At 39.5% G+C, this 16,431-nt stretch overlaps 1 protein-coding gene across 1 annotated transcript; it reads left to right on the forward strand.

The window, feature by feature from the left end:
- The first annotated feature begins 13,878 nt into the window (after positions 1-13,878).
- LOC143030797 (uncharacterized) lies at positions 13,879-16,153 on the forward strand. The gene has a single exon (XM_076194014.1). The coding sequence runs from the start codon at positions 14,213-14,215 to the stop codon at positions 15,908-15,910; it is 1,698 nt and encodes a 565-aa protein (XP_076050129.1). The 5' UTR covers positions 13,879-14,212; the 3' UTR covers positions 15,911-16,153.
- The last annotated feature ends 278 nt before the right edge of the window (positions 16,154-16,431 follow it).

Consider the following 16,431-nt stretch of genomic DNA (forward strand, 5'->3'; position numbering starts at 1 on the left):
CATGAGCATGTCAAAAACAATGTGGAACATCTCCATCATACCAAATTTGCCTTTTCATGGCAACTATTAAGTTGTCAATGTAGAGATGATCATCAGTACAATCCAAACCCCTATCCCAATTGACATGCAACTTAGCATGTGAAGGTTTATGGGTTAACAAATCATCTGAGCATGTCAAAACAATGCAGGGCCTTCATTTTATACCATTCTGACTAACACCTATCATGTTGCCATGGCAACTTTTGTCAATTCAGAGATAATCATCCATAAGATCCAAACCCCAGGCCCAATTGACATACAACTTGGTATGTGAAGGTTTTATGGGTCAAGAAATCATCTGAGCATGTCAGAAACAATGTAGGACCTTCCTTTTATACTATGCTTACTAACACCTTTCATGTTGTCATGGCAGCTATCGTCAGTTTAGAGATAATCATCAGTAAAATCCAAACCCCTGGCCCAATTGACATGCAACTTGGCATATGAAAGTTTTATGGGTCAACAAATCACCTGAGCTTGTCAAAAACAATGCAGGACCTTCCTCTTATACAATTGTTACTAACACCTATCTTGTAACATGTTCCATCAATGTAATGTATGTGCACTGTAATGTATATGTAGCTAAAAGAACTCTATTATCACATTTAAAAGTGCCTATATAGGTGCCTTAGCCCTTACCCTTAGATTACCTCTCATTACACTAACCGGTCAGTACTGCAACTATCCTAAGACTTACGGTACCTTAAATTTACTTTGAAATTGGTGAGTTATTTTTTACACCAATTACTCAAATAGAAAAATTGATAAAGTCTTTTTACTTTCAAAGGAGTTATTTTGTTTAATCATGTTATCTATAATCATGATAATCTGAATAAACAGCCTTATTTCGACAGCTCATGTCTATCATCATCATCATGAAACCCAGAAGAAAATTCAAGTCTTTTCTCTAGACCTCTACTAGTCTTGAGACTTCTCATGGTCATGGACATGGTCCATGACATGGAATACTGACCATATTATTTAATAGTTATTTCATATACTTGCTGGCTATGTAATAGGCATAGCATAGCTTGTCCAACATCTTAAAATTCATACCACAACAATGTAAGTATTATTTGTGAACAACACCCTCTATGACTACTATGTGAAGTATCTCTGACATATCATGTTTTAACAAACATTACTAAGTATCGGAGAACATGCCTACATGTTATGCATTAAGACACAGCTGTCGCATTACCAACAATCTTACAGTTGCTCATTTCTGGGAGAAAACTGGCTAGAAAATAGGAATATTACATCGAAATATTCATATATAGGTACTTTATTTTTTAGATTTTTACTCGGAAAACTAATTTGCAACGGCTAATAGCCAAATTTGCATTTAAATTTGTGATTTTTTTTTTCTTTTTTTTTTTAACTGGGTATACACCTGCAGAACAAGAAGACAATTTGATAATCCTGCGCAAGTGCTGAATGCTACAAGCATTCAAACTGATGCATACCCATTCAAACGGGCCGCAAAAGATGGTGGTGTAAACATTACATTCGCAATGGTAGCGCCACCCACAGGTACACACATACCTAGTAAGGGTAGTGTGGATATTTATGAAAATGTTTGCCAGTCTCACAGCGTCAATTACCTTTAGTACCATTGGCTAGCTCGTATCATTCTGATGTATTCTGAACCACAGATATAAGTCCTACAAACTAATAGTAATGTCAGTAGCTATTAGAAAAAAAAAAAAGAGAGAGATGGTAGAACATCTTTATATTTACCAAGGGGCTAGAAAAGATTAGGCCAGGTCTCACATTTGCAATTCTTACCTCTATCATTGGCTCTCTTATCATTGAGTATTTTGAACCCCATTTATGAGTAGTGCAAATTAATAGTTATTTTTCCAGCAATTTTTAGAAATTTGAGACAAGCAAACACTTTTATATGTCATGAAGATGTTTGCTGGTCTGGCAGCTGCAATTTTGACCAATACAATCACTGGCTAGCTCTTAATATTCTGAGTATTATGTGCCCCATGTGTAAGTACCTCAAATTAACATCAACATTGGTAGTGATTTACAAAATAAATGAGACTGGCAAGACTCTTTGTTTATCAACATATGCATCCTGTTTGTCTACATTCTTATTGGGGATGGAGCTCCATCTTGTCTTCCAGAGTACAAAGATCAAGAATTTATGAAGTTCACTCTAAATTTGATATGCACTGGTTGTGATATTCTTGGGAGTGAAAATTTCTTAATATTCACTTACATAATCTTGCATAGATACTGGATGCAGGTCATATGACCTGAATGTCCTGATCACTTTCAGCTTGTTGGTATCATATTGGGACGGGAGCTATGTTTATCAAATTACCAAAATGATATATTAGGGTAAATTCACTTGGTGGTAACAATTGAAAATGGAGGATGGTGAAGATAGACAGAAATATGGTGAACCAATGAAGAGAGGACTAGATGTAAGCAGGGTTGCATCACCATTAGGTGTCATTCCAAAAAAGAGTTGCAACATGGAAATCCTTCAGAGGAATCAAAGGTACAAAAATATTGCATTTTCAGGGTTTACAACAGAAAGTGCAATACTAGGTAAAGGTATAGATTTGGAAAGGGAAACAAGGTATAGAAATATTCTATGAAATCAAGAGATTCCATAACTTACTCTCTTACTCTGCTGGTTGTCAGGCCGGACAGCCCTTCACCGCTTTCGCTATGCCTCTCCAGATGGTTCTATCCTCTGCCACCCTGTCCACATCCTTTCTCACTCCATCCATCCATCTATACCTTGGTCTCCCTAATGGTTGTCTGCCCTCTATTCCTCCTTCCATCACCTTCCTTGGTAGTCTGTCTGCCTCCATTCGGAGGCAGTGTCCATCCCACCTTGCTCTTCTCCGTATTTCATCCTGAATGTATGGTCCGGTCTGATCTCTAATTTCCCTATTATGTCTTTGTCTCCATTTCCCTTTTCCTTCATCATATACTGGGCCGAGGATTCTTCTCAGGATATTGTCTTAAAAAACTACCAGTCTTTTCTCCCTTTCTTTTGTCAGTGTCCATGTCTCACATCCATACAGGACTGGTTTTATTACAATGTTATATGTTTTCATCTTGGTTCTACTGATGGTCCGACTCTTCATTACAGGTGCCAGGGCATGGTAACATCTGTCTCCTACAGCTATTCAATCGTTTATTTCTATGTCCAGTTCATTTCTCTCACTGACAGTGGATCCCAGGTACTTGAACTTATCAACTTTCTTCACACTTAGTGATCCAACTTACTCTTCTCCTGGTGTGTAATTGCCATTTCTACTTAGTTTCATAATTTCTTTTTTCTGCTCATATCATTTTAGGCCTATTTGTTCTGCTGTTCTCCGGAGTACTGTAAAGATCTTGTTAATTTCCTCCACAGTCTCAGCCACCACATCGACATCATTGGTGTAAGCAAGGTGGGTTATCTGACCATCGGATAACTTAGCTCCACCAGGATGGTTGGTAATCTGCCTGACTGCTTTCTCCAGTGCAAGATTGAATAATAAAGGTGACAGCATACATCCCTGCCTAAGGCCACTGTGTATATTGAAATTCTATCTTTCCTTCCAACTCTTACTGTACATCTGCTTCCTATGTAGCACATTTTAATGAGGGATATTAATTTAGCTGGAATATTTAGTTCTGCCATTATGTGCCACATTGATGGTCTGTATTTACTTAGTTGTATTATACAGAAAGGGAGCTATGCTCGTGGTGGCCCATCTTTGTATCTCTCAGCATCAAGTTTTTTTTTTTAAATCTTGAATAGTATTTGTACACACTGCTTCTTTGTCTAATTTGTTCCAAGTATCTATCACTCTGTGTGGGAAGCCATTTTTTTCTTTTTTTTTCAGATCTCTTCTGTAACTATCTTTTTAGAGTTTCTTTTCGTGTCCTCTTGTTTTTCCATTGTCCCATTTCAATGAATCATTCTTATCTAAGATTTCCATTCCTTTCATAATTCTGTAGATAGTGCACACTATCATAATGCTTGTTTGAAATCTACAAATAGCTGATATAGGGTCCTACCATATTCATAATATTTCTCCATTAGTTGCCAGACTGTGTGAATATGATCTGCAGTTGATCTGTTTCACCAAAATCCATACTAATATTCCCCCAACTCCTGTTCTGTGTATGATTTAAGCCACTTCATTAGAATTTTTGTGTATACTTTGTATAACACACATAGTAGGCTTATTCCCCTATAACTTATAACATAATAATATGTTGGAAGACACAAGGCATGTATTAAATGAAATACTGAAAGGAGGAAACTTAGTAATTATGAGTGACTAGCTCTAAGGATATATGTTGGGAGATGACAGTGAAGGGTGGAGAGGACCTTTGGGGAAATATACTACTGGACATGACCATTGAATAGACAGTGACTCACTGGGTAAAAGAGAACACCAGATATAGAAATAATGAGGAACTGTTGAGACTAGAATTAACATTTACATCAGAGCCTGAAATTGTGGATAAAATGTACAAGAAGACCAATTGGGAAGAGAGACCACATACTAATTGAATTTGAACTAAAAGAGGAAATTCATTTGGGAAGAAATGAGAAACACAAAAAAGGAAGGCTAATGTACAACTAGACAGAATTTGGGAAACTCAGAAAATTCTTTCAAAAAGTAAATCGGGAAAACTTCTTCAATGAAGATAAACAGATGGAAGAGAAATGGACAATATTGAAAGAAATCTATAATGGAGTGGATAAATACGTACCAGAACAAAAACAGGAAAAGGTGTACATTAAATTCTGGTACAACAAAAAATGTAGTGAGGCAAAAGACAGAAGAGACAAAGCTTGGAAAAGGTGGAAAAAATGGGTAAGTGGCAAATATTGATCAAACTAAGAAATGAAATAATTGTGTCAACAACAATGTATGGGGCAGAGACATGGAACATAAGAGAGGAAGAGAGGAGTTTGAATGTGTTTTGAGATGAGGCACCTGAGAAGTATGTTAGGGGTTACTAGGGGTGCGTATGTGTGTAATTCGGGAATAATATTCCCACGGGCTTTTAGGGTGATCCCGTTTGGAGGGTAATTCAACGTATGAGAGTGTGTGGCTTTGGCCACGTCCACTCATACATTCACTATATGTGCACACTTATATATGTATGCACATCGCAGTGAATGCACCCTTCTTTACATGAACGGTGTGTGCAATACATTATACATGGAACATATCAATTATATTTGATTTAAAGGGGGGACTGACACTCCACCAGCCGACGCAGTTCATATTGACTTAGGTGGCTGCATAGGCGACACACAAGACCCTCAGATGTTGTCGGGGTCCCTCTCCTCAGAAAAGCAGTTGCGGGGCAATGCTGGAGGTAATGTTTGAGGGTGGCTTCAGGGTGGCGGCAATGTTAACATCTTTCTTCTATCGTGGGGTTGGTCTTTATTTGCCAGAAACAACAGTCCTCCAGCCACAGAAGGAAGAGCAGAGTTTCAAGTTCTCTCGGTGTGGAGGGAGGAAGTACAAGGGGCTCGTAGTCTGTGACTGCCCTGTACCACCTCGCCCTCTCTGATACCCCTGCCTCCAGTCTGTGCTGAAGGAACCGTTGTACCTGGTGAAGAGCCCTGGTGCGTATGCACAACTGATTTCTGCTGAGAGGGACAACAACATCGACTTCGGGTCTTTGGCACACCGCTTCTGCTGTGGCGTCGGCTAGCTCATTTCCTGGGACGCCCACATGGCTCGGCACCCAGTTGAGCATAACACTCCTGCCTTGCTGGTGTAGCTTTAGCAGGAGTGCTAGGATGGAGAACATAAGAATAAAGGAGACTGCAAAAGACCATAAGGCCTACACTAGGCAATTCCGTATCCATCACCACCTGTCATCCTCATCCATAAAGTTGTCTAAATCGTTTTTTAAAATAACTGATAGTTTCAGCGCTTACTACATGGTTACCAAGTTTATTCCATTCATCGATCATCCTAATAGTAAACCAATTCTTGCCTATTTCCTTCTTAAATCAGTAGGCGTACATTGTTGCTGGGCTGCGTTGAATGTAAGCTGCCTAGCAGAGACTGTGAGTCTGTGTGGATCACCACAGGACCAGCTTGAGATATTAGGGCCTGCTCTAATGCTCCTTGGACTGCTATGGCCTCAGCTTGGATAGTGGAAGTTACAAGGCGGGGGGTGCTGATTTAATGAAGTGGCCTTGCTGTGGATGCGCTGTCTTGTGGCTGCTTTTGACCCAGGGCAGTGGGCGAGATGCAGGGGTGACCTGTCATCCAGGAGGTGCCAAGATAAGAGGGAGGGAAGATGGTGGAGAGGAGTGGAGTGTGTTAGGGATGGAATGGGAGTGGTTTTTATGCCTTTGTTTTTTGGCTACCTCCCTTGTAAGGGGGAAAAAGGCTTTGGTATATGTATGTGCGGCTTCAGATCAAACAGAGGCGTGATAGATCTAATTTTCACAATAGAAATGATAATGGACAAGAGTTGGGAATGGGCAAAGGACTTGTACATAGTTTTTATTGATCTAGAGAAAGCCTTTGATACTGTCCCAAAAGTTAAACTCTGGGAGGCTCTGAGAGATCCAGTTTATAGCAGGGTTGTGGAGTCGGGGTCGAAGAGAGTCGGAGGTTTTAGCTGGAGTCGGAGTTGGAGTCGGATTTCTAAGAGTACTAGGAGTCGGAGTCGGAATTTTTTATCCGACTCCAACTCCTTAAATCCAATAAGATGATTTTTTTAACATAGTTTCCCTGTTTGGTTTTACCAGTTGCACAATTTAGCAGTTTTTGTATGGTTTTGCTTTTATTTTTGGAGGCAATAGTGAGTGTGTGCAGTGTATATGTACACTAAGTGGTCTCCCCATATGGAAACAAAAAACAATCCATCAATGATAAAAAAAAAAAGAAGAAAAATACACAATACTGACAAGCTATCATTGTCAGTCTGGGTAAAAGTGTTTGTGGTCATGTATTTGTAGTTGTTTCCTGTAAGGAGAGTGAAACTATATATATATACTGTATATATATATATATATATATATATATATATATATATATATATATATATATACACATATATATATATGATATTTTGTACTATACTGCAATGCTTCTACTTAAACATAAACATCAATTCGTGCTGCCACCATGTGATGGCATTGCGTGCTACTAGTATTAACTAATGTAATCAAACAACAGCTGCAGATTCTGCCTGAAGCAGTGTCTCCCAGTGAATTTTCTTTTCCTTCATTTTCGGTAGTTTTATCTCATTTTCCTTTAATAGAAATATGCTGGATTATGATAGAGCTACTTCAGAATATGAAAATCATACATTTATCAAAGAAATTTAGTGGTTTGAAATATACGAAATAGAAACGGGCTACTGATCATGGATACTAGTGAATACAATAGGCCTACAAGTGAAGCAATGAAAAATAGAAATCAGAGTAAAGAAAATCACGAACCATTCTAATCTAATTTAAAACTAATTATGTCATAAAGACAATTGCAAATTAGGCCTAAGTGTACCAGATATTTATGCTTTAACCCATAACCTTAATTGTATCTATATACAAAAGGCTTTTCCCCCCTTATCGGGGAGGTAGCCAAGTCAAAAGTCATAAACCCACTCCCACCCATCATCCCTTCCACCCTCACATCTTAGCTCCTCATGGACGACGGGTCATCCCTGCATCCCGCCAACCACCCTGGGTCAGAAGCAATGCAGCAAGACACAGCACATCCACAGCAAGGCCGCTTCACTTAATTGGCGACCCCCCCTCTCCGTCCCCTCACATAGAAAATGGAGGCCAGGGAGAAGTCCCTTAGGGCTGCGTCAAAGTATCATTCACACTTTCCCACTCCCCAAATCCCCCCATCCCTTCCCTTTCTTTTCATGATAGTATCATCTATACACAGCCCTTCTCCACTCATCCTTATCTTCTGCCACCTCCCTTCCCTGCTCCACAGACATTCCCCTCTTGCTCAACTTCCCTGTCACCCCATCCATCCATCTCATCCTCGGTCATCCTCTCAAATTCACTCCCTCCATCTCTGCCTTCCACACCCCTTTCACCAGTCTTCCTTCATCCATTCTTTCCATGTGTCCAAACCATCCTAATAGTCTTTCATCAGCCCTCTCAGCCAACTCCTTTTCCACCCCAGCTCTCCTTCTCACTTCCTTGTTTCTCACTCTATCCAGCCTTGTAACCCTCACCATACTTCTCAGACATTTCATTTCAAACACATTTAAACTCTTCCTCTCTTCCTCTCTCAAATTCCATGTCTCTGCCCCACACAGCACTGTCGGCATAATCACCCCTTCATACAATCTCCTCTTTGCATTAATTCCCAAATGTCTATTTCTCATTACTTTTTTAATCCCCCAAGGCATTTATTTGCTTCTCTCAATCTACAGCTTACCTCTACCTCCACTCCTCCCTTTGCAGCCACATATGACCCCAAGTACCTAAAACTATCCACTTCCTCCAGCCTCTCCCCTTTAAGACTTACTTCCAACTCTCCAGCATCCTCTCCTCTTGTACACCTCATCACCTTACTTTTACCCACATTCACCTTCAACTTTCTCCTATCACACACCCTCCCAAACTCAGTCACTAATTCTCCCAATGCCTCCTCTGACCCTGCCACAAGTGCAGTGTCATCAGCAAACAACAACTGACTTACCTCACACTTTTCTCCATTTTCCGCAACCAACTCCAGTACCCTGCCCATTACTCTTGCATTTACCTCATGTACCACCCCATCCATATACACATTGAACAACCATGGCGACATGACACATCCCTGACATAGTCCCACCTTTACCTCAAACCATTCACTCTCTCCATTTCCGATTCGAACACAGGCTCTACTACTCTCATAAAAACTCTTGACTGCTCTTAACAGCTTTCCCCAAGTACCTGTCTACCCTATCATAAGCCTTTTCCAAATCCATAAAGGCCCAAAAGACATCCTTACCCTTTCCTAAAGCTTTCTCATAAATCTGTCTTATTACAAAAATCTGATCCACACAGCCCCTACCTCTCCTAAACCCACACTGCTCCTCACCAATTACTTCCTCTGTTCCTCTCCTAATTCTCTCAATTATAACCCTCCCATACGCCTTCCCAACTACACTCAACAAACCGTTCCCTCTGAAACTACTACATTCACACTTTTCCTTTGAAAAGCAGAACTATACATGCACTCCTCCAGTCCTCTGGTACTCTACCCTCCCTTAGACACACAATAAACAACCTCACTAACCAGTCTACTATTACTTTACCTCCCTTCTTCAGACACTCCGCATGACAACCATCTAACCCAGGTGCCTTACCTGCTCTCATCATTTTAATCGCTACTTCTACCTCATCTTTTCTTATTTTTCCCTCATTTTCCTCACCCATCACTGTCATTTTCTTTGTGCCTCCCACTGCTATCATCATTCCCTTCCTATCCTCCTCTACATTCAACAGTTCCCTAAAATATTCTGCCCATCTTCCCCTTATCGCTTCCTCTTCCATTATCATCTTTTCATCTTTGCCTTTTACCTTTTCTTCCCTACTTGAATCAACTTCCCTTCCTCTTTTAATCTTTTAATAATAGTAAAAAGAAAATATTTAGGCCAAATCTTGTACATTGTGTAATGTGACCTTGGTAAAGACAAATATTGATATACCGGTATACGGAATAGTCTGTAAAACCCTACTATTGATAGTAGCCTATTGAGTGACTACCGGACCTTAAATATTACCTACAAGATATACAGTTTGAATGATTTGGCCATGTTTTTTTTGGAAGAATTGGTAAACAATAAGAATTGGATGCAAGAACAATTTAGATTACTTTGCCAAAGTTTCCTACTTTTCCCAGTGATGTAGCCTAGGCCAATTGTAAGGTCCTACCTGTTGTATGATAAATGCTGATTATGAGATAGGCTAAACTAGCCTCTCAGTTTGTTGGCCTAGGCAATCTCCATAGGCTAACCTAGCGAATCATTAGCAGTTTGTATTATTTTTAAAATTTTGATGAAGAGGGTGTATATATAGTATATATACAGTGTGTATGTATATATATATATATATATATATATATACAGATAAAACCTATTTCTTTTGGTACATGTTGATTATCGGGTTCTTTAAAAAAAATGAAAATGAAAAAGATAAATAAAGAAAATAAAAAATAAAACTAATGCAATAATAAAAAAAAAGATTATTCTATTTTTTTTAAAGAAAAGAAAAGAAAAAGATAATCCCAAAATAACCTTATAATCCGCATTTACCTTTCTTTTAACCATAAATCATAGTCAAAATTGTTTTTCCTAGACTATAGGCTACCTCTATTCATAAGGGTAGTCTAGGACTCTAACCTATATTTCTCATAGGCTAGTCTAACCACCCATTTTCATCACATTAAGATGATATCAGTTTACCCTACTTATATAAAGTGCAAACTACCATTTTTTTTTTTTTTTTTTTTTTGCAAATTTCAATTGAGTAGTCTATAAATTGCATAATTATGAATAAAGCCTATTTCACCTAGTTATTAATGTAATAATACGGGTGTATTCAAGGTACAGTACATATATTTTGTTATATTCTTGAAAGCTTTGTCTGAATTTTTACCATTACAGTAATTGGCAAGCCAACAATAGCTGTAAAATACTGTCTATAGATGTGCACTTTGAAATGATTTGTTGCTATTGTGCAAATAGAAAGCAGTAGGTCTCATTATTCCAAGTTTAAAAAATCTAAAAAAAAATTCATGTTTCGTGTTGAGAAAATTTAATAATTGTCCAGTATAGAATATTTTTATAGCTAGTTACAGGATATGTACCATTTATAGAAGTTTCCAGAATGTAGTTTGTATTAATGTTTCATTCATTCTATATTATGGGAGTTATAGCCAGTGGAATGTATTTCTGATAGATATAATTATTAATTCAAATTCCAGAATAATTTGTCAACTGTCAAGTGACAGAGATGATTTTTATCTTTAACTAATTTAAACTAGCTACTTTACCTTTGTTGACAGTCTAATTAATTCAAATTATGTTAACATCTAGAACTCCATCATGTACACATGTACATGACAGTGTAGACAGTAGTATATATCCACTACGTATGCACTATGCACGTACGTCTTCATGTATGTAAAACTCAATGGAAGTGTTTTTGTGTGGTTTACTGTTTTGTAGGAGCTATGTCATGCTGGAATAATGGCCTGAGATAAACTTTGACCAGTCTCAGAGGCCAGATAGGAATGACATTAGAGCATATGTCACAGCATTTGATGATGACTTGCAAAGGTGAGGAACAACAGCAGCTATGAACAGTGTGCACAGGGGAAGGTTCTCTCTCTCTTTCCTGAACTGATTCCTGGTTTTTATGATAACATGGTGAAATTAATTCCACAGTAAGTACTAGGTAGGGCTTCCTCCATTAACCTTTCCTCATCATGATTTGTCACATTTTTTCCTAATATTGTGATAGAAGTTTTATGAGATTGGACAAATTAAATAACAGATGATTCTTTTTTTTGGGGGGAGGGGAGGGGCACAAAGGAAAAAGAAAATATACAGCTTGAAGTGGCAACTCTGCCATGACAGATTTGAAAGTGCTCATAAGCTGGTAGATGATCATGAGCATAAATAATACCATTATATATTTAATATATGTTTACATGAATATACGTGCTTGTGTGCATATATATATATAAAGCTGGTTGAGTGTACATGTGAGTATATTTATCATACAAGTGAATGTTTCACAAAAAATATTATACAGTACATGAATTTTTTTTTTTTATAAAATGCTTGCTGAATAGGTGTGGGAAGCTGGTATATGGATCTGCAGAATAGATTTCCACATAGGAGTCAAGGAGTTAAGGAGTCGGGAGTCAGAGTCGGAGGAATCAAAGGAGTCGGAGTCGGACCTTATACCATCCGACTCCGCAGCCCTGGTTTATAGAGTACCACCACCATTGATAAGAGCTATAATAAGTATGTACCAAAATTGCTCAAGTGCGGTTAGGTCTCAGGAATCCGAGAAATAGTTTAGTGTGGATTCAGGTGTGAGGCAAGGAGGGGTGCTATCCCCTATCCCGTTCATTATATGCATGGACAGAATTGTAAAACGAATAAACGAAGGGGAGGATGAAGCACTGACCTTGGCATATGCTGATGATGTGGCATTGGTCACAAGAACTGTCACGGAACTACAAGAAGTGCTTAACAAATGGAATTCTGAACTAGAAGATGCAGGCATGAAGATTAACAAGAGAAAGACTGAGGTAATGATGGTGAGCAGGCAAAAGACGAAATAGAGGTGAGATTGGGAGATGCTGTAATGGAGCTGGTAGACAACTTCAAATACTTGGGAGTGATGATAAATGAAAAATGCAGTATGGAATTTGAAATAAACAATCGAACAGCCAAGTTTTCACAAAATGTTGGGCTAATGTACCCTCTATTTAAAGAAAAACACATATCTACCAGAGTTAAAATACTTATATATAAGAGTATACTGAGACCACTACTAGTATATGGTTGTGAGTGCTGGGTGCTGACAATAAAATTAAAAAGTAGAGTACAGGCGGCTGAGATGAGAGTACTAAGCCTCATCAAGGGAGTGACACGTAGAGACAGGCTAAGGAATGATGACATAAGGGAAGAGTTGGACGTGGAAGCGATACTACATTTTATCGAAAGAGCTCAGTTAAGATGGTATGGGCATGTCATGCAAATGGAGGAAAATAGAGGACCGTTGAAATACTACAAATGGAATCCAGCTGGTAAGAGACCCGTCGGAAGGCCAAGGAAGCGATGGAAAGATGGAATACGTGAAGCAGTGGCTGCCCGAGGGGAGACGCTAGACCACGTTGAGGAGACAGAGTTGTTTGCAGACAGAGGAGAGTGGAAAGCATGACTGACAGGGGAAACCCTACCTGGTGTATGGTGAGAAAAAAGGGGAGAAAAGTTTCCCTTTCCAAATCTATACCTCTACCTAGTATTCCACTTTTGGAAACCCTGAAAATGTTATATTTTCATACCTTTGATTCCTCCTGGATGTTTCCACGTTGCAACCCTTTTTTGTGATGACACCTGATGGTGATTCAACCCTGCTTCTAGTCTTTTCTTTGTTGGTTTATTATATTTTCGTCTACCTTCATCATTCTCCATTTTATACTTTAACCACTAAGTGAATTTACTCTAATATATCATTTTGGTCACTTGATAAAGCTCCCCTATGCCAGTATGACACCACCTAGGTGTTTCCTCCAACTTATCGAAAAAAGCACTGCACTCCAGAGCTCGTTCTAGATGTCCATTCTAAACTGTAGTTTGTGTGTCTTAAACGATGTGACTTGTATAACTTATTTGAGTCAGATGAACTGAATAAATCTTCCTTGAGTTGGTTTAGATTCAGGTCTTGTGAGCCCAAACATGGTATGTTATGAAGTTGTATTGAAATATAATTGTAGCCAGCTGGGCCATTGCCCACTTCCAAATCCCATGACATGATGAAAAAGCCTAGAGCAAAATTTGAGTCATTGTGGTTGTGGGGAATGAGTATGCATGTAGCTATAGGATGATTTTCACCTCATTTCTAATGACAAAGTAGAATGGAATATATGATAGTGTTTCACCCTATTTTATGATAGGTCATGGCATGTGCGAATGGTTGGTTTAGGTACAAACTTGAGTATGAAAGAGTTTGTGCACAAAACTTCCATTCTCCTATTAGAATATATTGTACACATTCATTCAGAGATAGATGTCACTAATATAATTACATTTTTTTTCAGGATGAGGGTAAATATCATCACTTTTTTGGAAGAGCTATCTACAAATTCCATACTTGTCATACGATGAAAAGGACCCAGTGTGACATCTGTGGCACAATCATATCACTAATCATTTTAGATTTCATATGATGACCCACACTGGAGGGAAGCCCTTCCTGTGTGACCTGTGAAGTTGTGCCTTTTCACAAAAGGGTTCTCTTACAAAGCATATGATGAGCCATACAGGAGTGAAGCCTCTCCAATATGATCTGTGTAATGTAGCTTTCTGACAAAAGAATCGCTTCAAATTTCATATGATAACCCACATTGGAGAAAAGCCATTCCAGTGTAACCTGTGAGATAAAGCTATCACACAAAAATGTCACCTTAAAAATAACTTCATGACCCACACAGAAGAGAAGCCTTTCCAGTGTGACTTGTGTGATTCAGCTTTCTCAAAAAAGGATCCTCTCATGAAGCATGCAAGGAGGCACACAAGAGAGAAGCCTTTCCAGTGTGGCCTGTGTGTTTCTGCTTTCTTGGAAAAGGGTTCTCTCACACAGTATATGAGGACCCACACAGGAGAAAAGCCTTTCCAGTGTGGCCAGTGTGATTCTACTTTCTCACGAAAGTGTTTACTCACATTCCATATGATGACCCACACAGGAGAGAAGCCTTTCCATTGTGACCTGTGTGATTCTACTTTCTCACAAAAGTGTTTACTCACACAGCATATGATGACCCATACAGGAGAGAAGCCTTTCCAGTGTGACCTGTGTGATTCTAATTTCTCACGAAAGGGTCCTCTCGCACAGCATATGATGACCCACACAGGAGAGAAGCCTTTCCAGTGTGACCTGTGTGATTCTGCTTTCTCGCAAAAGGGTTCTCTCACACTGCATATGAGGACCCACACAGGAGAGAAGCCTTTCCAGTGTGACCTGTGTGATTCTGCTTTCTCACAAAAGGGTTCTCTCACACTGCATATGAGGACCCACACAGGAGAGAAGACTTTCCAGTGTGACCTGTGTGATTCTGCCTTCTCGCGAAAGGGTTCTCTCACACAGCATATGAGGACCCACACAGGAGAAAAGCCTTTCCATTGTGACCTGTGTGATTCTGCTTTCTCACAAAAATATCATCTCACACAGCATATGAAGACCCACACAGGAGAGAAGCCTTTCCAGTGTGATCTGTGTGATTCTGCTTTCTCACTAAAGAGTAATCTTACAAAGCATATGAGGACCCACACAGGAGAGAAGCCTTACCATTGTGACCTGTGTGATTCTGCTTTCTCAGTAAATGGTTCTCTCGCACAGCATATAAAGACCCACACAGGAGAGAAGCCTTTCCATTGTGACCTGTGTGATTCTTTTTTCTCACGAAAGGCTTATCTCACACAGCATATGAGGACCCACACAGGAGAGAAGCCTTTCGATTGTGACCTGTGTGAATCTGCTTTCTCAGAAAAGGGTCGTCTCACACGGCATATGAGGACCCACACAGGAGAGAAGCCCTTCAAGTGTGGCTTGTGTGAGTCTGCGTTCTCACTAAGAAGTGTTTTCACAAAACATGTGAGAACCCACACGGGAGAGAAGCCTTTCCAGTGTGGCCTGTGTGTTTCTGCTTTCTCAGAAAAGGGTCATCTCACACAGCATATGAGGACCCACACAGGAGAGAAGCCTTTCCAGTGTGGCCTGTGTGAATCTGCTTTCTCACAAAAGAGTGTTCTCACAAACCATATGAGGGTCCACACAGGAGAGAAGCCTTTCCATTGTGACCTGTGTGATTCTACTTTCTCACAGATGGGTGGTCTCACTAAGCATATGATGACCCACACAGGAGAGAAGCCATTCCAGTGTGACCAGTGTGATTCTGCTTTCTCACGGAAGGGTCATCTCACACGGCATATGAGGACCCACACAGGAGAGAAGCCTTTCAAGTGTGACCTTTGTGATTCTGTTTTCTCAGATAAGAGTTCTCTCACACGGCATATGAGGACCCACACCGGAGAGAAGCCTTTCAAGTGTGACCTTTGTGATTCTGTTTTCTCAGATAAGAGTTCTCTCACACGGCATATAAGGACCCACACAGAATAGAAGCCTTTTCAAGTGTGACCTTTGTGATCATGCTTTCTCACATAAGGGTGCTCTCACGAAGCATATGGTGACCCACACAGGAGAGAAGCCTTTCCAGTGTGACCTGTGTGAATCTGCTTTCTCACTAAAGGGTCATCTTACAAAGCATATGAGGACCCACACAAGAGAGAAGCCTTTCTAGTGTGACCTTTGTGATTCTGTTTTCTCACAGAAGCGTAACTATCACCAATGACATGACACCAGACAAACGTATCAACAAATTTCGTTGGAGAAACTTTCAATCTATCAAAATAATGAAAGTGGCTTTTGACAACATGTATGAAGAAATGGTAAAGAAAATATTAGTTACATTGATAAGACCAAAATTGGAGTATGTCGTGACACTATGGACACCTAGTATGAAAAAGAACATAAAGAAATTAGAAAGAGTTCAAAGAGCAACAACAAAGATGGCACCAACACTCTCCAATTTGACATACGAACAAAGATTGGACAAACTCGAACCACCAACCCTGGAACAA

The sequence above is a fragment of the Oratosquilla oratoria genome, chromosome 12 (assembly GCF_046742065.1).
Source record: "Oratosquilla oratoria isolate Oo_2021 chromosome 12, ASM4674206v1, whole genome shotgun sequence".
Taxonomy (NCBI): Eukaryota; Metazoa; Arthropoda; class Malacostraca; order Stomatopoda; family Squillidae; genus Oratosquilla; species Oratosquilla oratoria.